A 23,643-nucleotide genomic window follows, 5' to 3' on the forward strand; every position below is an offset into this window, starting at 1 on the left:
CATTCACTGGCATATGAAGTATTAATATGAATAACCATGCAAAGTATTCCTCAAAACCAGGTATAAACAGGAAGGAGCCTTACTTTCTCTCCCCATCCGTGTGTACAATTTCTAGAGCAAGCACGGCACAACTGTGAAGAGCCACCAGAACAGGAACTACAAAGCAATTCCATCAGCTCATGAACTTCTGAAGCAGAAGAGATTTGCCATGAGCTGTTCTCTGTTCTCTCCATCCCACTCAACAGGAAGGACTTCAGATAAAAGTTAGGGAAAAGTGGAAACCATCTCTTGTACCACACTGCAACAACCAAAAGGTAAGCAACACAGCATGAAGACTTGAAATCGCATTAATACCCAGCAGTGGCCAGTAGAACAAGCCAGAAATTTTTTTTTTAATTGATTAGTGGTCCCCGGTTCTCTCATTTTCCAGCTTACTGACTGAGTTTTTTCTCTGGGGAATATCCTGTAGTATCTCTACCCCCATGAAAAACATCAGTTAAGATTTTCCTTCTTCCCTGCCAAATCAGTGCTCCTCTAATTTGCCCCAGCTGATGTGCAGAGCTCCATTCCCATCCCACCTCACAGCAATGTGTCATTCCTGCCTTCTCCACTGGAGCAGAAATGCAGCACAGGCCTCCCACCAGCTGCTAATGTGTATCTTTCTCCTCGAGTTGCAGGGGTGCTAAACACACTGCAATAAATCTCCTCATCCCAAGGGATCAGTTCTCTTACTTCAGGCCCCATGGCATTATACACAGCAGCTCTTCTCAATGTCAGAAGCTCCATTTCAATGCTTCTCTTCCCTCTGGAAGATCCTGCTGCTTTATGTCTTACTGCAGGGCAATTTGCTCCCATCAGCGCCCAGCTTTCAGACTCTCCACCATGGGGATAGCTGAAACCCCCAGCCTATGTGACAGGGTCGTGACAGGGCTATCAGGCAGAAGGAACCTGTGTGCTTGTGTGGGCAAGCTTTTCATGTGCACACCATCCTCACCTCATGTGGATGCTGATCACTACTTTCACCTTGCAGCGGAAAGACAAAACAAGACAGCCTGCAAATGTGAAGTAAAGTCCATTTCCAGAGCAACAGCCACACGGTGGGTACTGAATTAGAAAGCTGCAAGAGAAACAAAGCAGTAGTTTTGCAAGGTTTCACCCTCATTTTTAAGCCAATTCTCATTCAATTTTAGCAACAGAAACCTGTGCATATGCTGGCAGAATCTTTCTTCCTCCTCTGTGATCTCTCCTTCTCCTGAAGTTGTTCTATTGAAATTCCACCTTTTTGTAGGAAGGAATGCCTGTGTGTTTTCAGAGTATCTTCAGTCGAGTTAAATGAGAAAAGTTGTGAGAAACAGATGTTTTCTACCGCATCTCAGACAAAAGCCTTAGTCACAAGTCAAAATGCAGTCACAGCAACTGGACCTTGCCATTGGCTTTTCAGCCACCATTTCTCTGTCCCAGTCTGACCTCAAGCTCCATGACACAGGTTCTACCCTTGCTTGTCCTTCCCCCAGTGCACCATCTCCAATCAAACATAGCTCCAACAGAATTCAGTGGAACTATACTGCTCAAGATCATTCTGAATCATCAACTCTCCTTTGGATCTCGTGTAGAGCAGTAGAATATTGTCTGACATTGCGTCTTGCGTTTCCTTACAGCATCAGAGTTCTCAGGATACTACAGAATCAAATGGTACTAAGACTTCCTACCCACAGGGAGATTTTGCTTAAGGCACTTAATTTGTTACATTTGCTTTATTCTTTATCTTGATTTTATCTATTACTATAAAGATGCAATCGCTATTCAGTTTGAGGGCATTATATATATAGATACCTTAAAAGAAGCTTAAAAACAGAGCTGGGTCTCTTCTTCCCAGCTATCCTGTTGCAGTCTTCTTTCTCCCAGGAGATGGGTTTCATCCATATTCCACGAGTTTCATCCTCACAAATTTGGCAAAAGGGCATTCTCCTCTGGAGATCTCTGGAATTCTCCACATGCTGGAATGCTTCTTTGGAGTCCTGCTTTACTCACCTCTGGTGTGTTTTTATCTGGATAATATTCTTTGCAACTTCAGCGAGTTCACACTTCACCTGCTCTCACACCTCATTTGGCATTTTGTCCTCTGTGCATTTTAGCAATGCATCAAACTGCTCCCCAATTACCACTATGCAGCCTTCTCCAACATACTCCAAATTATTCCCAAAGGGGTGAAAGAATAATTTCATGCATTAGAAGCATGAAACCTGAACTCTGAAAGAATCAGCCAGTGATCTGAGGCACTAACAGCACCTGGCAGAGTTTTATGGAAAGAAAATAATTTGTTTCTACTGCTCCCATACAAAGCTTTAGTTGATTCCTGCCCCCTCACTTCAGTATGATTTTTATACGGCCTCTGCATACTTCTACTGTGATGTTGAACTGAATGGCCTAATATTAATCTTGTACCAATTTTACATTGGTGCAACCAATCTGATTTTCATAGTTCCTTGCCATTTACAGTAGCAAAAATGACAACAGATTCATATTCAAAGTACCTTGGAAGACAGTTTTAAAAAGAAAGTCCCCAAGCATGCTCAAAGGTTGTAGATGGCTTCTTCATCTTGTGGTTTCTGCTTATCTAGTTTCCCATATAAATCCTCAAACCAGCCTCTTTCTTCAACAGCAGTGACAGCATTTCATGGTTGTTAGCTGCTCTCAGAAGATGAAGTAACCTGATACAAATTACCTATTGCTGTGAGTGCAACAGAACCTGTTAGCACAGTAGTCACTTCTAGAAGGCTGCAAGTATTGACTACATTATTACAGGCAGAAGGTTTTCTATCATAGTAGAAGTCATTTTAATATGGCATTCTCCTCAAAGATTTTTCTCTATGGCTATTCAAGGATTTTTCCCTGGTTCAGTAGTCCACATCATGAACAGTGGACTACATTCATGTCCTAACTCTTACATCTGTGATGCACAAAAGCTACAATGAGACAACTCAGATGGCATTCTTCCAGAAGAGACCAGAGACAATGATTGAGAACAGCAGTCAAAGTAATGGGCAACCACCAAATGACTGGACTGCTCCTGGTTAAATCTGCATTTAATTGTTGCTCATTGCTATTCATTTACCCTGTTAAGACAAGACTGGGTAGCTGATAAACAAGATGATAAACCAGCTACTGAGTGGAAAAAAAAAATAGAGATGATATTTAAAACAAATACCTCTACTTAGTCATCATATTGTGATGTGGATAAGCTATACTCCAAACTAGATAAGAAATTCCTTTATATCCTCATGAGACATAACAGATGCTTTTGGTGAACCAATTGTAATTTTAAGACAACATACCTGCCATTCTTAGCTCAGGTTGCCAGAGCCCAACAATTCAGGTCTCAATGGTCTCAATGACAGTTATACTCCCAAGGAACCAGGTAGGGGATACTTCTCGTTCACATACATTTAGCCTAAATGGATCTAAAATTTCTGTGTGTCGCTTTGTTAGGAAGTGACTGACAAACTAGAAAGAGTTTTGAGACACCATGAAATGATTGGGCAAACTCAAGTAGGAGATAAAAACCCTCAAAGGACACATGAGGTCATGAACTGAGATACAGGAGGGTTTTTCTGAACATAAGCCAACACTTTTTCACTGCTGTGAGTGACTAGGCACTTGCACAGGTTGCTCAGAGAGGTTGTGGTGTCCACTTGGAGATATTCAAGAGCAGTCTGGACCTGCTCCTGAGCAACCAGCCCTAGGTGGTCCTGCTTGAGCAAGGGGTTGGACCAGACGCTCTCCAAAGATTTCTTTCAACCTCAGCAGTTCTGTGATTCTGTGAGAATGCAAGAGATAGCTCCACTTTGGAAACAGTGTACATAAACACAAATGATGCAGCCATGAAGATTAATGTATTTTTTGAAGACTGCGTGAAACTCTTATGCAAAATGCTAAAGTTTCTCTTTCCCCATCAAGCTTGCTTACCATGAGATCCATAGACTGCGGAACCGCCCTTCAGGCATCCAAACATATTAGTGAGATGCTGAAGGGAGTGCACAGCAAGGATGACAGAGTCTCCCTGGAGACTCCATCAGGTCCATGAACATGGAAACACTCTCTTAATGCAGTAATGAGAGCACCGCCAAGATGCCCAGGAGAAACCCACGTGTACTTTTGGAGGGCGACAAAGTAATGTGAACATTTTCAAAGAGCTGGCCAGTGAAAGCAGAGGAGGAAGGCTGCTCTCCAGGGCCGCCCCTGTGCAGCCCCTGCGCAGCCCGGCGCACTGTCAGCGCAGCCCTGCAGATGGCTGCAGAGCTCTTCCAGCTCCACCTGCGCTACAGCCCTGGGCACTTGGAGGCGAGGACACCGGCCAGGCCTGCACTGAAAGAAGCAAAATTCCGCTCCCTTCAAAAGATGGACACCTCTCTATGCTGCCTTTATTTCTACCCAAATGTAACAGCAGTCGCCTGCAGGCTGAATATCACTGTCTTTAACCTCACAAAGATCCTCTGTTTACAAGTTTTCCCACAACGACAGCTGAAAGACAGAGATGCTGTGGCTCCTGACTGTGACAGTGAACTCCCCATACACAAGAACAATTTGTCACTCACGATGCTTTTCTTAACAAGGGTCTGCAGTCCTAAGAAGCTCTTATGGAGCAGATATTTGAAAAGATGGATCCAGGGCAGCCACATCCTCTTTTTCCCTTCCCCAGACTTCCACCTAACTGAGTTGAAGGGCTGCAGCCTTCTTCTTACACCTCATGTCAGCCTCAAACACTGTTCCTAAAGCCACCTTTGTCCGCCGTCTTTCCCCTAAACTCTACCTTTAGCAACAAATCCTTCACAAAAAAATATAATTGAGATGTCTGTCACTTTGGATGCCCTCCTTCCTCCGAAGCCATGTCACCTATTTCCTTCTCCCCTCTCCGATATTACTCAGCAGATCTGTGTAGGGACAGGGGGTTTTGCATCACAAAATTTTGTGTGCAAATCCTTCCTCTTCCTCAAGGGATTAATAAGTTTTTCAAGGTGTCAACCTTGTATCAGTTACATGCTTTGAGCACAGGTGGCTTGATGTCTGTGCAGGTCTCTCAACAATTATGGACAGCTCCCCATCACAGGTACACTGACACTCAGTGGATTTCAGTGCCCAAGTCAGATCACTGTGCTTGAAAATTCCCACTGCAGTATCATAGAGGGAACCATTTCTTCATAGTTTATATTTACTTGGTCCCTTTCCAATCTATCCATCTGAATCAAGTAATTGTCTTCTAAGAGGGAGTCAAAAACTTACAATAGACACCAGCTGCCCATTCTCTTTTAACCCATCCAATCTTAGACTCGTTAGTCATCAGGATAACAATCCTATTTGCAAATCAGCTACCTTTATCAGATAACCAGTGGGACCTAGTACAATATCTATTAGTCCAACAATATCACAACCAAGATATATAACTGCTTCTGTACAAAACCCTTTCTTCTAATCCTTCTTAAACTCAACAAGACTGATTGGCTTTTATTATTCATGAATTAATTTTTAACTCTTGGTCCAGCAGGGGAATTGAATCTATAACATTTTGCAGAGACCTAAGCAAAGCAACAGTATGTTGAGAAAGTAAACGAACCAAAAGCAGGTATTTTTTCTTCTTTCAATGAACAATTAAGAGGGCTGAATCTGTTTTTCCCTAAACACCCAAGGGAAAATTCTAAGGAAAATTAGCACATTAAAACATGTATAGATAGCACATCACTGCACTGTAAGAGCTTTTGTTTTTGTTTCATAATTATGTCATTTTAAAAAGGCCGTAGAATTAAATTTGTTAGTATTCTAAGAAACAAGTTCATGTTAGACTAGGAAATCAAGAAGGAAGATTTCAACAGAGGCAGTCCATATTATTAGAGATGTAATGATCATGGGCAGTGATTAGGGCTTGTAGTTGCTCTGTAATGACAGTCCCCTAACTGTAATTTCTAGGAAAAAAAGAAACTGCTCTGTAGGAAAATAAAAAACATTTTAAAAAAGAATAAGAAGACAATTTTCAGATACACTGTAGATGAAATTAAAACAAAACCCCAAATATTTCATAATCAAATAACCTTTTAAGTTGTTCCATAAGGGGAAGCACACTATATTTTGTGACTTACTAAACCAAGATCATATTAAAAAGAAAAAAGAAAGAGAAAATTTCCAAAACCACCAAAAATTAAATAAACAGATAAAAGAAATTCCAAATCGCTGATATTTATGGCTATGACACTCGAGCCCATCTTTATCTTGACAATGTTATAGCTGGATCTGTGTTCTTCATACTCTTTTTCAAATTCCTCTGTGATATTCCATTTAAACAAAATTTCTATTCCTCTTTAAAAAACACCAGTTCATTGATTTATAAGCAGAAGATCTAATTGCAGTTATTTAGTAGTACCTAATTCTATATTATCTATAATAATATATCTTCCCAGAGAAACAACCGATTTTTTCAGCGCAAATGTTCTGTATGGTATATTTGTATAGTCTTCTACATTTACAATATGCCTTCTGTGTAAATCCATGAACAGATTTACAAGCTTGAATTAATAAAGACTAGGAACAATCTTGTGACGAAGAGAGACAGACCTGTCCTTCTTTCTTTCTGTGCACTAATACAGAAATACGTAACCGCATGCAGAAAGTCTTGCGTATGCATCCAAAAAGACATTGGATGGATAAGTGAAATAGTTCACTATGCAACATATGAACAATGGATTATATATAAAATTATATCGTTTATATACATGTGTGTTCTGTTAAATTAGAGCATGTGCACAATTACGTAAAATTAAGTGTGTACACACACCCCTGACAGATATCCATCCATGCACTCACAGATCTCTCTATGCAAGAAAACTCTTTTCTGTCCTACCCTGGCACATCCTAGTCCTCCACAGCGTGCCTGGTGCCCCTACACAACTTGTATCAATTTTTTCAGAGGAGATGCGTCTGGTATCATCGATGTAAAATAATACCTTTGAATGCATGACACTTAAACATTATTTTCATAAGGTCCTATTTGCTACACTCTACTAAGGCAAAGAGAACCCACAGAAGGTAAAGTCATCATCCTTCATGATGCCCAAGCACAAAAATCCAAGTTCCTGTGTCGGGATTTCCCTGGCTTTGAAGGTGAGTTCCGATTGTACAAGACAGCTGTGGCCTCCTCCCTGTCGCAGTCCCTGGTTAGGCTGCACATCACTGCTCAAAGTCGCTGTTTAACACAGATGTGTGGAGAGCCTTTATCCAGCCAGATACCTTTGCACTACTGACGAATCTGATAACAAAAATTGCCTACTACAGAGTGTCGAGCAATAGGAACCAATGTTTTTAGAATTTTTTCAGTGCCTCCCTGTACCGTTACTCCCTTAGCCTACAAAAATGACAATAAAACAAAAAAACTCATCCTCATCAACAGAAATACAAAAACTATGAAGAAACTGAATTAAACTCTTAAGGATAAAAATAGAAGCAACATCATATATGTCTGAAAAGGAACTGAAGCAGGACTGAATTTATGTGTTCTAAAAAATTGCTCTCCCTCTATAGCACTTTCTGAATGGTTGAAACTAGATGGCAATCATATGCTATGCATGATCCTGAAAAAAAGAAAAATAGAACAACAGCAAGTCCTTAAAATTAATGTATAAATTATAAATAGTTTTAAAAGTTCTAAGTGCAGCATGTAGAAAACATACACATTGAAAATGTGTTTCTGTTAATTTTGGTTATGTGCAGTGAAAACAAATTTTACACTGAATTCCTGAAATCAGTAACATCCTATGTTTTTCACTGCTGTATTGCCACTTCTGTGAAAATCTCATCTAGATAAGTGTAATTTCTTAAATAATGAAACAAATATGTTTGGGAAAGAGAAACTTGTCAGTTTGACTGAACAAAAACAAAAGCAACACAGAAGACTTTGGAAAAATAAAATCTGTTGAAGAATAATTCTTTAGTGTCCTTAAGCTCTTTAATTTTTTAATACGTAAAATGGTGTAAATCTCACTGAGAAATTTGGTTTGTAATTATTCATGTCAGTACATTAAAAAAAGTACTTGCAGAAACTGACAGAAAAATCATATTTCTGTTTTATTTTCACCCAAGTGCTTATACATTCTTAAAATTATCTTCATATGCAAAGTCATAATTGGAGAATTGAACATTTTTTTAAGTTGTTCTTTTGACCTTTGTCTTGAGTGAAAGGACAGTGAGACAATACACTCACCAGCATTGTTCACAGTGATGGCTCCATCACCGGAGATTGAGGGCCATTATTACAAAAGGGAACTTTAAAGTGACATGAGAAAAAGCAGGGGGGAAACCTAGAAAATAACACTTCTTAATATGCTGTATGCACAGCCTTTCAGACCAGCAGACATATAGCAAGAAAAAACATCTTTCTGTAAAAAGATCTGCAGTAAAACACGGACAATCAAATCAAAACAAAAGGCGCTGTCAGAAATTTTCTCCTGTTATGCAGGATACTCTAAGCTGGAGGTCCCACTTCCATCACCCACATTATAGGCTATGCTCATTTAAGAAATATATATATGACTCTTCAATAAATGGCAAATGAAACACAATTTCCAGGAATGGAAAAGGAAAAACTGGACAGAAAGAAGGGGTCCTCATCAAACACTCTTATCCTCCCAAGAAGAAACTAGAATAGGTTTCCTTTTCCTTCCAAGCCTTCAACAGCATGCAATACTTGCGGCATGTCCTTACTATCATGACAAAAACTATATAGAAACAGCCACCCCTCTCTACATTTAACTGATTTCCTTTCACGTATGCAAAAATGCAAGAAAAAATAGAACTCTGTCCAAAATGAGAACAATCCTATCACAAATTTTATTGCAATTTAAGATTTATCTTGAAAATTAAAAAAGGAAAAAAACGACTACTAATATGAAAAAAGTGAAGTAACCCCTTTTTGCTTCCTATGCACACATAAGTCTGTGACTTTATGAACTGATTCGGTGCTGTTCACTAAATCCATATGGATCAGGAATATCTTTTGTAGGACAAAAGAGTCGTCCTAAGGATGACTAGACTGAGATTTGCCAGGATTCCATAAAATGAATAGGATTTACTAGATATTTATTCCTCCCCCATTCAGAAAGGGAGTGCAAGAAAATTCCAGCTCAGCAGGGACAGAGAGCCATCGCAGGTTGTGTGATAACAGCTTGCCACCTGCTTTTCGCAAGTTGTCTCTGTGAAGTGCAAGGGGCACTGAGTAGTAACGTTGCCTGTGGTGATAGGAATGCACTGAACAGCTCAGTATGCAAAAGCACTTACTGGTACACAGTGCTCTTCACAAAGGGCATTGCAGAATGCTTTCCAGGCTGTGTCAGAAGTGCTAGGAAAGGAAATATTAGTGCATGTGTCACAGGAGGAACATAAGCACTTGCTATCACAATAAAAGAAGGTATAAGCAAATACAGGTACAATGCTGCTCATAACCAAAAAAAAAAAAAAAAGAAGGTATGGGGGAGAGGGCAAGGAGGAGGGGCAAGGAGAGGGAGAAGACAGGAAACTTATCAGCAGTCACCTTAGAAGGAGCATTTCTCTGCAAGAACAGCAAGGGTTAACAGTGACATGTAAGCTCCGGTCCAGTCAAGATAGGGTCAAATGATGTGCAGTGAAAGTTTCAAGTCCTCAATCCCCCAGAGCTTGTTTGCTAATTACATTTGCAATTACAAACATGACAAATATATTATTATACAGTGCATTCCACCTTGAGCAGACATGTTTCTCCTCACGGACAGTCATTGCCAGCAGCCAGACTCTCAAGCACTGGAAGAATCAAAGTGCACTGTGCTCCAGCTGCAAGCATCATTTTTTTGTGGGCATCTCTATTGCTCTGAAGAGACAGGGCAAAGCTTTAGAGAGAGGCAGCATAACAAGGATAGAAACAAATGCAAATAGTAAGTTATTACAATTTAGTTCCTAAGAAGTAAAACTTGCCAAGTCAATAGCTATTACTAACAAGTAATATTGTGTTCTGTTCCGAATAACAGGCACAAAGTACTTTACACAAGCATGCTACATAGAAATGACTACATTCAAAACTCAAATGCAGCTCATACCGCAAAGACAGAAAGAAATCAAGTGTTTCCTTTGTTTTTTGGCAAGGTCACCATAACTATGTACTGCTAGTATCTTCTTCATTAAGTTCCTTCACTAAACAACCAACCATTCTGATTCATAGTTTGTCATGGAAACTCTGACCTTTCCCCTTTTCCCCCCAGTTTCTACAGCGGCATTACCTAAGAAGCTCACTGCTGGGTTCTGGGCAGATGCTATATTTACTCGCTCACACAGCGCAGACTAAAAATTCTGTTGGGCTCCCTGGCTGTAATGTTACTGCCAGTAGCTCCACAGAATAAAGACCAGGTCTGACTGGGAAGAATTTCCTAGTCTCTGCAGTCTACACTGGAATTGCTGATGTGCAGCTCTATGACCCCCAACTCTTCAACCAAGGAGCACAATTTAGAATAAGAAGATGGGGAAAGGATTTTGGCTTTTTTATCCAAGCTTTGTCACCACTTTTTTTTTCTACTTTTACTGTTTCTTTCTTCAATTAAATCTAACTTAGACATTTTACATTCTTTGGGGAAATTCTACATTGCTCCTGACAGAACCCATAAATTTCACCTACACTCAGGTTTAAACTTTTTACCTTCTCGCTATTCCTATTCCCTAAGAGAGAGAATTTGTATCCTTCAAGCCGTGGAAAATTTTGTAAAGAGACCCACTGACACAATGCACAAAACTTCTTATTGAACTGAAATAATTTGAAGACTACAGGTATTTTCAAACAACATGAAATTCAGAGCACTAGTAACAGTGCAGAAACAGGGTTGGGAAATTACAGCGGAAAGGGCACAGAGAGTAGAGCAACATGCTCTTGGAGAGGAAGAAAACGGGATATGAAATCTCTACCACAGCAACTTTCTCTGATGCAATCTCTCCAAAGTCTTTCCCCTCTCAGGCTAAATGCAATATTTATTGATTACTTCAAATCGATACAATGAAAAAATCCTATTTTTTAAATATATTGATCTTTCCATATTTCTCAATAATTGATAATGATTAGATCATGTTTACTTTTACAAGTGGAATTAGAAGAGGAGAGAAAAGTTAATATAAATATTCTAAAGATACTGATTTCCTCATCAGCCCTAATCTTAGTGTATGGAGACCCCATTTTATGATGGGAACCTTGTCAGAAACCCAGTAACTGCACCAATTCCTTATAGAGGTTTTGCAATTTATTCTGTCAATGAAACAAACTACTCCATCCTATTCTCTCCAATTAACAACTCCTCCCAATCCCAGCCTCTGAGATATATCCAGAGCAGACAGATGTATTCAGATTCTCTGACTCAGATTTCCTTCCATTCACAGAATATGGAGATTTCCAGTAACCTCTGAAATCAAGTCACATTACTTCAATCTACGCATTAGGGTCAGTGACAGCAACTTTGTTAATTCTCTGCTGCAGGGTCTGGAATTTGCTCCTTCATTTCTTTAAAATTCCAACATTATACCATTTCATCTCACTATCCAATATGTAATTTATTCCTTTCAACTTTTTCCTTCTCCTCATAAAATAATTTTTATTCTTATTGTATCAGTGTGTCTTTCTCATACCTTAGAGGAAACAGTGTAAGAGACATAGCATCTGTCAGGATGCTGTCATTTGCCAGTGATTTTTATTTTACCTTCATAATGGCTTCTTGGTCACTTTCTGTCTGTCATGTAGAATATTAATAAGAGATAGAAATGGCAATTTATTAGTCCTATCAACATTTCTAGTGGTAACTACAATGAGGCAGAAAACAAAATTCTCTGAGATTTAGAAGTTAATACGGGAAAGTAAAAATGCCGTATTCTACTCTCTTCTGAAACATGAGGGAGAAACAACACCAGTACTCCACATGAGCATACATATGCATGTATACCTGTGTGTATACCTACACACAAACATTTACAGATGCACACGTGTTTGTGTGTGGCTATAACAACACATTTTATATGGCAGAGTGTATATTTGTGGTGTCTGCAGACGCATTCCCTTCCTGCCGTACCGCAGACAGGCGCTGTCAGTACAGTTTAACTAATGTATGCTCACCATATGCCCTCACCTGAGAGGCAAACTGCAGGTACAAATCACTGCCTTTGTTAATGTCCCAATTCGAAAATGCTTTAAACAAATTCCAATTCATACAAAAGCTTCTTTCTTGGAGCTGCATCATCTACCCCAGGAACAATTCTCCCAGAGGTCAGTACCAAAATGTAGTAAACAGTTGCTAAAGAGTGGATTTCTGTGTAAGAAAATAAAATATACATGGCCTTAGAATATATGAACAGAAGGTCAAAATTAGGAAGAAGCATTTTCTTACTCTCCCTGAAAGATTCTGCACCAAGAGAAACCACACACCTGCTAAACAGACCTTCCACAGGTTCCTAGTGCAATCACTTAGATCAGCACATAGGCAATGGAAAGGGAATTTTCACTGCTTGAGGAAGATAAATTCAAAATCTGAAGAAAGAATTAGAAGCAAGGAATCCCTTTGCTTAGGTTTTGTTCAGACTCCTTTTAGGTCTGACTTTTACAAAAATTAAGATCTCATCAAACTCCAAGGTGAAAGGAGTCACCTCTCCTCTCCTTTGCCTTGTTCATTCGCTCTCTGTTTCAATAATTGTGAGGTGAAATACAGTTTCCAGGGAACTATATGGATCATATATTGAGTGACCACATCCACTTCTCTTCCAGCATCTTCCTCATATTTTTTCCTATATCTTAACAGCTTAATAAGAAACTAAACAAGAAGAAGCAGTTTGCAATATTTTTAAATTTGTTCCTAATTTAAGGTTTAATGTGACAAAAATTGCCATTCACAGAATTAAAAGTGGTATCTAAAAATTTTTTTTAAAAGGAAGAAAATAGCTTAAAATTATTTCAGTAGCTAGCAGTCAAAAGAATAAATCAGTACGGTAAGAGTAATATGCTCACACAGCTAGTTGGGGATACAGGCACAAATACAACATCTGTATTTACTTTGTATGTTCACAGGGTAATTGTGTTACATTGGGAGAAAAAGATACTTCTAAACCAGATACAGACTGGGCCAACACATCCTCAGCTACGGGAATATAATGTGAAATCTAGCCTTAATAAAATCAGAATGTAAATCAAATCAGTACCTGACACACTGCACATACACCTTTATATACATTGTCTTTTTAAAGCTGCTTATATCATACTTCTCTCAGTAACTTTTTTCAGACTTTCCTGTACCGTTGTACTCCTCAATTAAAAAAAAAAAAAGGAAAAAAAATTGAGGTACAAATATCTTAAATTATACTTCTCTATTTTACCAAACCTCAACAATGTTAAAGAGAAGGTCAGTTAGCACACAGAACCAAGCACCTCTTTAAACAAAGAGCTCTCCCACAGTTTCTCATCTCAAAAAGCAGCACATTGTGCCTGCTGTAAAGCCATAGGGGCTCAGTGGCACTTCCCCCAGGGCCACCTTCATCTGTCTACTCAGCAGCCAAGGAGTTGTGCATACGGGTAAGGTGCACTTGACATTTTTGAGAGCTGACTGAAAGCCCATAAAAAAGTAAAAAGGGTGAAAGGCAACACAATATGCAGATTACTTCTAACTATTTTCATGTTGTTTGACTTCCTTTTTCTCAATTCCAAAAGTACAAAAATTAAAAGGAAAAAGTTAAGACACAATATAGTAAGTGATGAAGATCTAGGTTTTCATTGTGCCATTTTGTTATTTTCTTTTTTTTAATGAAGGTAAATGCATCTTCTATTTTTGCCTTAATATTAAGGCTCCCAGCAGCATTCAGAATACATTTCCCTTAAGAAAATGTTTGTTTATTTTAAATTCAAAGTAGAGCAGCCACAAGTGTAGCACCAGTGGGGAAAAGAAAATCACATGGGTTAGATTATTAATTTCTATTAACAATACAAAGTCTCATTTTAATGAAACTGCTGGAAGCTGGGGATTAAAGGAAAGAGAAATGAGTGTAAAGAAAGATGGAATATCAGAAAACAAGGTACAGAAAGACAAATAAAAGCTGAAATGAGGAAAGAGGGGTATTTGTGGATGATTTGTTTGATTTTAATTATTTTAATTTTACTAAATGCAATGTATTCTTAAGACAAAAGCAATGAAATAGGTAAAATTACTGAATTCCCACCTCTGATGACACAAAACCTGCATAGGTGACACACGGATTAACATGCAAACACACAAAAGAGGACTCTGCTCAGGATGAGATTTATCGGAGAAATGCTTTTAAAATTAATTGCTCCAGTCAGCTGGATGTAAATGCTGAAAAGGTTTTGCCTTGTTTCCTAACTTCCCCAACAGGGTCAAACCAAACTTAACACGCTAAAGTGATTTTAAACACAGCATTACCAGGCACAGCCCACTTCGGAATACAAAGAGCAGTAGCAGGTGCTAAGGTAGCAGTCACCAGTCCCAGCTTGGGATGTCTCTTTGCCAGCCCTCCGACTCACTCCACTCTTTCCCCCCGGGCAGGCTACCCAAAACAGTAATCTGTGGGAAACTGAATTTCCATAGTGCATTTCAGATGAAAAACAGACTTTTAAAATAAAAGACGGTGCTTTAACGGATCTGCTTCGTATAATTTTATATGCACATCTCTTTATAGGCACCTAGTAATTCATCTAATAAAAATCCTAGCACAGACGGAAAGTAAAACTGCGCAGAAAGGACTGTCAGCGCTCACTGTTAGCTGCCTGTTCCTAGGAGATGAAGCATTAGAAGGAGAAGTTACACGGCACGAGAGAAGCACACCAGCACGCCTACCCCCCCAAGTGCTGTTTCGCGGACTCCGCTGCACCTGCCGGGGCGGAGGTGCGCCCTGCCCAGCCCTGCCCTGCCCTGCCCGCGACCGGCCGCTCCACACAGCGGGCACTCGCCGTGCCCCGCGGGGGCGGGCGGCGGCGGCTCTGCGGCACGGGGGCAGCGGGACTGCGGGGTCGCTGCCCTATCCCACCCGCAGTGGGACGCAACGCCGGTCCCAGCCCGCCCCCGGCCCGCCCGCTCCCGGCACGGCACACTCACTGGTTGTGGTAGCCGAGCGGGTCGGAGATGCACAGCTCGGAAATGTCCATCAGTCCAGTTTGAGCATTCCCGGTTGGAGGAGAAAAAAAAAAATAAAAACAAAAAACAGAAGACGAAAGAAAGAAAAAACACAAGATAACAACTAAACTGCGGCGGGCTGGGAGGGTGGGGAGCGCCGGGAAGAGGAGACGGCCCGAGCCCGGCGGCGGGGCAGGGGCGGCGGGCGGGAGGCAGCGCCGCTCCGCTCCGCACCCGCGTGCGGACACACTGACGGCGGCAGGAGGCGGGCGGCGCGCAGGACACGGCCACGGGGGATTTCGCCGCCCCGAGCCCCGCTGTAGCTTTAACGCCGGGAGACGGATGGAGACGGCAGGGCGGCTATTGGCTCCCGTGCAGGGGCTGGGCTTGGACGGCGGCTGGGGGAGGCACGGCCGGGGGGGCCGCCGGACCCGGCACCGCAGCGCGGCCGCGGCACCGCGCAGCCCCGGCCCGGCTCCGCTCCGCCGGGACGGGCAGGGCAGTCCCGGCCCGGGGCCGGAGGAGTCGCGGCGCCGCGAGGCGCAGGGCGGGCCGGCAGCCGGGCTGCCCGGCACGGCGGCGGGGGTGACACGGGATAGCAGCTCCGGCTCGGTCCCGCCGCGGGAACGGCGGCAGCGCCCCTTCCCTCTTACCCACCGGTGTGTCTCTCGTGGACAGCGGCTGAGGAGTTTAGGGTTATGCAAAAACTTGAGGTAGAGGGTGCCCCGTGGCTATTTATGCGGGCGTGCCGGCGGGCGGCTGTGCACCCCACAGCATCCCACATGCTCAGCACAAGGCACCAGCGTGCCCCTGGAACGTGCGTGTCCCGGGCGCTGTTATATGCAAACACACGGCTCCACAAACACACACTTCGTGCACATGCAGACCCGCGTCTCAGCGCGGCACAGCCCAACCTCTGCAAGCGGAAATCTATTTTCCCATACCTATACCCATTGCCACAAACGTGTACAGAAGAGCACCCGAATCCCGTTTCAAAGCAGCGTAATTCAGATGTCACTTCAGTGCAGTTTATTAAACCACTTTGGAATAAGTCGGGGCACATGAGATCAGAATCAGGCATTCAGGATAACAGCACACATTCCCAGGCACAAAAAACACAGCTACAAACCCTCGAAAGTCTTCACAAACATCAAAACTGGCACATACAACTAATTTCACAAAGGATACGTTTTAAAAGCTCTGCATATGTACCGAATGCTGCTAGAGTCTGTGTCCTTTCACAGCTCCCGCACACGTTTTCGCACTCACACAATTGCACTGCATGTTTACAGCAAAACACCAACACCTAGCTGAAGGTCTGTCTCCATAAAAGCACACGAACCTCTCAGGCATATGCCACACACAGTCTTACACTGAACACCTGACTCACACGGAGCTGCACTAAAGGCTCTGTTTGCCCCTTGCTACCTACTCCCTACCTTTCAATCTGCACTTATAAACCTCACTTGTCTCTCCCCTATGTTTCTAGTTCCTGTTTAGATGTTTGCTGGTGAAATAGATAAAAATATGCTTAGGAGGTAGACAAAAACCAGAGGCCCTTCTAAAACAAAAATGTATACAACTGTACCTGGATAAAAGCTTCATGCTCTTATGCCAGGCAAACAATTTTGGTTTTTTAAAGTAGAAATTGGGAAGGTATTTCTAAATATAAAACCCAAAATCTAATCTGAGGCAAAAATGTACATCACCAGGAGAAGCAAAGGCCAGACTATGGCTTTTTGGATGATGGGAGTAACACAGAATGAAAGAAAATGCAATGTGGCTCAGCTATAAGCAATAAACACAGCATAAATTTAGACTACATCCTTTCATATAATCAGTATTTGTAGAAACCTGAGAATATTTGGAAAAGAGGAACGTCCAAATTCAAAGCCAGTGTAACTATCTCCTCTACCAGAGATCTTAACAAATGCATATAAACTAATGGTGTGCCCTAAGGTCCCCAGGCCATGTGAGGACAAGTTACGGGATTCTGATCACCTATCTTTAAAGGTTGTCAAGACCAAGGTCTCTTACGATAAAAGGTACACATGAAGACAGCACAGAAAACAGGTTAGTTTAAAAAATGGAGACGGAGAGAAAACGTATCCAGTTTTAAAAGTACAGCAGAATCAAATTACCTGAATGTTGTAGGTGGCACAATTCAGATTATGCACTTTTCCTCAACCAGAATGAATACAAATGAAACATATATACATATAGCTTTGTACATTTAAGGGGTATATCATCACAGCAGAAACTCTAAGATGCTTCAAATGTTGAAGAGACAAGTTTTAGCAAGGCATTGGCATTAGTAGGTCCCAAGGTTGTAAGGAATCTCACTAATCACACTGGAGAACACCTGACCAAGTAGAGGCAAGGACAAAACCAGCACCTTTGTGTTTCCAACAGAAAGTTGAGGCCAGAGAGGGACTGACTGGTGACTTAGTTGCCCCATAGAGAAGATTCCTGATGTGCAGTAGCAAGAGAGGCAGGAGTCACACAGGGTAAGGGTTTAGACAGACTTAGGCAGACAGGTTCAAGAGCAGTCAGGGTGTTTGCAGCGAGCTGATTTTGATAGGAAACAATTTTCTTCAGAAAGGTGCACCCTGGCTGGATCCTGACTGTGCAGAGATTAACACTGGTGTAGGCTCTCAGTGAATGGGACACCAGAGTGGGAATGGCTTGGCAGGCAGGTCCTGCTCTCCCAATAGCTGATGTTTTAATTTTGCACTTTAACTTGTATCCAGGCTGAGGTGATGCAAGCAGGGAGCCATGAGATTGCCTGGCACAAGGTCTGCAGGGCTGAATTAACTGATATAAACAGTACAATAGTGGGTTTGTACTCTGGAAATGGGCTGTTGCTGAAAGAGGACTACCTGGGTGAGGTGGGCATTTGCAGAGTGGTGCAGAAACCTCATAATAATCTCTTCTGACACAGTGCAAATGGACAAATTGAGCTTCCCCTGCCTTGAGAGTAACCTGTTCAGAGGTCTGACCCTTCCTTTCGGAGAAGGGTGGAAAGGAATAAGTCTCTGCTGGCTGGGGTTTATCTGCCAACCTGAATTCCCTAAGAAAGAGAATAAGAGTCCTGCAAGTTGATTTTGGAACTTCAGAAGGCTTCATCCTTTGCAAACCTCCACACACAGCTGGCTTTAGCCAATTTCTCCTCCCCCAATGAATAAAGAAGGGAACACTGATCTCAACATGGCTAACCTTCAGATATGTGTGGTTTTTAAAACAGTTCCAGGGCAAAGTTAGAAAGGACTGTAAGATTAAGCTGGTAGATTGGGAAATAAAAGAGCTCTCTTAGGGTAAATCCAAGACATAACTCCACACGGAACAGAAGCACCAGGCTTGGTTTTTGAGCACAGCCTTTGTTTGCTGGCCTGACCAAATCGTCCTCTGGAATTGCTGCTCTCACTGCAGGAGGGGCAGGGAACCATCCCAGACAACTCAGTCTGTGGCCTCTGAACAGAACTTACCCAGAGGTGCTCTGGTAAGTGCATCCTTTGGGATAACTTTCATAAGGCAGCCTCTGGCTTTTGAGGTCACCTGTTCTCCTCACACATTGTTCCAATGCTGAGCAACAATGTTCCATCGATATTAGCCTTACACAGATCACAATCAGAGCATTACAGTCTGATGCACTGATAGGCAGTATCAGTTCTTTGAGAGATGCAATATGGAAAAAGAAAAAAGAAAAGAAAAGAAAAGAAAAGAAAAGAAAAGAAAAGAAAAGAAAAGAAAAGAAAAGAAAAGAAAAGAAAAGAAAAGAAAAGAAAAGAAAAGAAAAGAAAAGAAAAGAAAAGAAAAGAAAAGAAAAGAAAAGAAAAGAAAAGAAAAGAAAAGAAAAGAAAAGAAAAGAAAAGAAAAGAAAAGAAAAAGAAAGGAAAAAGAAAATAATTGTGATACATGTCTCTAATTTTCCTGGCTTTTCCAAGATATAATGAATAGAGACTTTCTTTGAAGACATTTCTCCAGCTTTTAATGACCAATCTGGTTTTGATAAATTAATGTTTTAGTTTTTCTAAAAACTTTTATCATGGAATAATGATCAACTTCTAGCAAGTTGATGGATTGATTGACAGAAATTTCATTTGGTCTAATATAGGAGTAACCTCGAAATCATGCCAAACAAACTTGATTTCACTTGTTGATAAGATCCTTTTTTTTTTTTTTTAAGGAAAATGCAAAAGAGGAAGAGATCTAGTTACTTTATTACTTTTAGGGTTTGGGATTTTTTTTCTCTTTTATGAAGGCTCTATTACATTACTGTATTTTCACAAGGAAGTGAGTGAAATGCTGTCTGTACAGGGCAAAAAAAGAGATAATAATTAGGAGATCTAAATTGGGCTGAGCAGTTTTGTGTATACACTTTTTAATCTTGTCTGCTGGGGGAAGAGGAGATTGATGACAAGAAATCTTTCCCAGCCTCTGTCTCATTTAAGTTACAGAAAGGTGATTCAGAAGACAAGCCTTTCACACCTTTGAGGCCAACAGAACTGCCTGACTTCACACAAGTCACTGTGTTAACGTGCCCTGATCCCTCTGCTTTGCAGGGCTAGTAGCACTAAAGAGAAACTCTGAACATAGGTTCCTGATGCCTGGTAGGCTCTTAGAGACCAGCCTTCTTTACTTAGGGCTCTGTTCTATTTTGTCTTACTCACCCAAACAAAACAGTTTGTTCTCCCCACCAAAAGCAATGTCTTCTTTTCTACAAAATTCCAATAGATTTTTTTTTCCCCATAAAAATTAAATTGGCCTTGCAAACAATATGCTTCCATCTAAAGGTATCATGATGAAGCTGAACATCTGTTTAAACAGAAAACAGGTTTTGTGTTGTCATTTTTAAACAATGAGCACCCATTTGAACCTCCTTAAATGTGCTTCAAACATTACCTAGTCTTTGGAACGTGTTATAATTTACAATTTATGGACTGCCAAATCCTACCATAAAGAGGTTGTATGACTTGCCCCAGATCAATCTGAGCAGATCTGTAGCACAAGAGTCTAAATATAAATATCTTAACCCTTACTGTCCCGCTTTAATTGAGAATTCTCTGTCCCAAAACTGTGACCTTAAATTCTGTGCTTGGATACAACAGTGTTTGGACCTTGAGTTAAGACAAACATAGTCTCTACATTGCCAATGAAAAGTCAAGGCTTTATTTTAATTACCATTTATAACTTTTTTTTTAATATGGCCAATGCTGTTTTGTGTAGTTGTAAACCCATTTTTGTCTTTGCTAATGTTAATAGCAGTGTTAACAGCAGGACTCAGTTCTACAGCAGAACATGTTCCTGCTGACATCTTTAATGAAAGTTCACTGCAGAGACACACATGTACAAAGATAAACCAGGCAAGAGAAATCTAACTTCTGTAAAATCAAAACAGAGCATCAGAGTAAGAGGCAGGTGGGGAGTATTTTACCAAATGGGAAACAATAAAAACAATCAGAAAAGAGACATTTCTTTCCAGATTATGGAAGAATTTGTAATAAGAAATATAGAGAGAGCAGGTGAGGAAATTACATAGATGGGATTACGCCTTCTGCTCTTCTTTGCATCATCAGTTAGCTGGGGTATTTGATAAGAACTTCTGTCTTACTTGCCCAGAAATACAGCAGTATATCTTTTTTCATGTTTTGTCAACCTACTCCTTAGTCAGTCTCTGCCTAACTGTTGTTAAACTAAGTGGACAGAAACCGTCCTCAGAAAAGACAGGTAGTAATTAGAGAGGTAGGTTGGTCTTGTAGGCTTAGAAGACTTCAATGGGGAGCTGTGATCCAGCTCCACATTTGGACCTGTTGGTGATCTTTTTTCCATGATATATCACACTAATCCTCAGCTGGGTTACTGTGGTCAGGCAGAACATGGCCAAGACCTTGACTGGAAAGTGATTTTTATTCACACTCACAGCTACACATAGTTTACTAGGACAATAACTAATATTTCCTATACTCTTTCAATTCCAGTAAAGCAGAAATTAATCCTTCCCCCTCCATGATCCTAGGTGTCCACAGGGCTGTAGCTGGGCTATTTGCTCAGCTACCAGGAAGAAGGAGAGAACACAAGGCATTAAGGAATCTTTACCTCTGCTTAGCTGTTGCAAATTCCTCCATCACAAGCGTGGCCTTCCTAGTATGGTGGTTCATCCTGTCAGATGGATGTCAAAGAGTATCTTTTCTACTTTAGCTTTCCTAAAATTACACTAGCTTCAAGTCTGGTATTGCAAAAGGCCAAGGAGGATGGTCAGTAGAGCAGGGGGTTCCTGTTCATTGCTCTGATTCAGGGACATGATTAGCTGGTTTCATCTCCAAGCCCATGCACTCCAAGTCCATCCAGTTTAATCACCCTAGGACCCTAAAATTCACAGTATCAACTTACTCACTGAACTGATCAAAAGAAATATCTGTTTGGTCAGGAGAAATAATGATTACTTACTCCTATGCTGCATGCCAAAAATGAAAACACTTTTGGCATGTGCTTTGATAATTCTGGGTGTCTCAATCCAGAGGAGTAGGGCTTAAAGAACCAAAATGCTTCAGAGTAACTATCGTTAAGAAAGTATGGCTACTGAGGGTCAGGCAGTGAGGGCAAAGAGTAATTCTTCCAACTCTGTGATGGAAACATAGGCAAGATAACTTATCTCCCACCAACAGCAATGAGGTGGCTGCAGTTTGAATACAATGATATGACAGCGATGTGGGTAACTGTGCAGGTTCCTCTTAGCTGGGTTCTCTGAGTAGGTAACAGAGTAACTTTAGAATATGAGGTAGTTCATTATAAAGAGGAAACACAGTGAAAGGACTTTTCTTCCCAGGCTGTAAGGGATGAAGAAAGCAAGGATTTAAGACCTTCCTTTCCCTGCAGGAACTTCCATCTAGCCTCATCCGGGCACAGTTGACTTCACCAGGTCAGTCGGGCCAAATGCAGAGGAGCTCACCAGTGGTGGATCTATACAAAATATTTAACAGTGAGATGAACTTGCAGGTCCTGGGTGACATTAGCAAACTTGATATAGTTTCTGTCTGGAAAAAGCAGAGATATCAGATGATCAGGACTGCTCTTCTGGTCAACATCTTCAGCCTCAGAATACTCCAGTTTCTAATAGTAAGTGACTACAGGTTTTGGCTAGAACCACATGACAGGCCAGCTTCATTCTATTTTGCTGTATCAGCAGCACAACAATCTCAACTCTCCTCTGCTCTGAATCTCCATGACCAGTAAGTACATGATGACCTTTTGAAGATTTGTTCTGTATTAACTTGAGTGTTTGAAGAACAATGGACATTTTTTACACAGCTCCCTCTTGAGCTTATTTATTACTTGAATTACATTTATTTCACTTGTTGTACAGGACCAAGTTGCTGTGGCAGATTATTTGGTTACACAGCTTTGCCTACAAACCCCATCCCAAGCTTCTTAATATACTTTCAACTTTTAAGGACCATCATGAGATACATGTCTGCACCACATTCAGACACCTTCAAGTAAAATGCATTAGGAAGCCACTGTTCTGTCTACAAGTAATTAATATTCAAATACCCTGCCTATACACCATAAAAGATCGAATTTTTGAAGTACATTTTCAAAAAATAAAGAGGAAAAATAACGAGAAAAATAATCCTTGCTTATACCACAAAGAATCATTTAGAAGAGGCAGGGCAACTCAGGGCCATATAAACATGGCTGCTTTAACTACACAATATATGAGCATACAGTGTCAAGAGAGAAGCCAATCATGAAGAGGTAGGTGCTGGTTACCAGAAAAAAAAACTCTTCCATGCAAAGGAAAGAAGTTTCACCAGCTCAGTTCTAATTCTGTCATGCTGCTCTATGTATTCCAAAAGACAGTGATGTCTCATGTATGGAAGTACAAGCCCCTGGATGTCTTTGAAAATTCTTGTTGAATGAGTTACAAGTCTTAAAATTTCTCAGAGATCCCAGCCCAGAACAGCTGTGGGCAGCAGTAAAGTCTTCTCCTGAACATGTGTCACTAGATTTCAGTAAAAATACTTTCATCCTTCATAGTCCCACGTTGCCAGCTTCACCGTTCCTATGGCAGCAGTAGGAAGGATTACTTTTCAGTATCATTGTTAAGGCAAATTCAAATCTCAGTCCCGTGTGGTCAGAGGGTGACTTTGGTGCTGCAGCCTCCTAGCAACAGGTCCCCGTGGTCTCCACATCACTTACAAAAGAAAATCCAGTATCGGTCTTTTGCAAATCTCTCAAACACCTTTATTTTAGTGCTGATCAACGACTACCAGTGCCTCCTCTCTCTGTTCCTCTGTTGAACATAGCAATCTTTCATTAAACATTTCCAGTCAGCTGAACTCAGTAGTACTCAACTCATCTTTTAGATCTTGCCCCTCAACATTTGGCAGTATTTCACAATACTTGACTACTGCAGTCATCAACGCATTAAAGGGTAGGCTTTTGTGACATGACTTCCAGAAGTTGTTGCTACCAGGTTTGTCCTTGG

The 23,643-nt window shown here is 41.1% G+C and overlaps 1 protein-coding gene across 3 annotated transcripts in view; it reads right to left on the reverse strand.

Moving 5' to 3' along the window:
- The window catches only part of ESRRB (estrogen related receptor beta), a 125,978-nt gene that overhangs the window by 66,040 nt on the left and 36,295 nt on the right, over positions 1 to 23,643 (reverse strand). Inside the window, exon 1 of one of the 3 annotated variants that reach the window (XM_033062852.2) lies at positions 15,138 to 15,330. The exons of the other annotated variants lie outside the window; for them this stretch is intronic. Coding sequence (XP_032918743.1) covers positions 15,138 to 15,187 — 50 coding nt within the window. The 5' untranslated portion in view covers positions 15,188 to 15,330. Of the gene's footprint in view, positions 1 to 15,137; positions 15,331 to 23,643 lie in introns of those variants that run through there. 3 annotated transcript variants of the gene reach the window in all.

This window comes from Catharus ustulatus, chromosome 6 (genome assembly GCF_009819885.2).
Source record: "Catharus ustulatus isolate bCatUst1 chromosome 6, bCatUst1.pri.v2, whole genome shotgun sequence".
Taxonomy (NCBI): domain Eukaryota; kingdom Metazoa; phylum Chordata; class Aves; order Passeriformes; family Turdidae; genus Catharus; species Catharus ustulatus.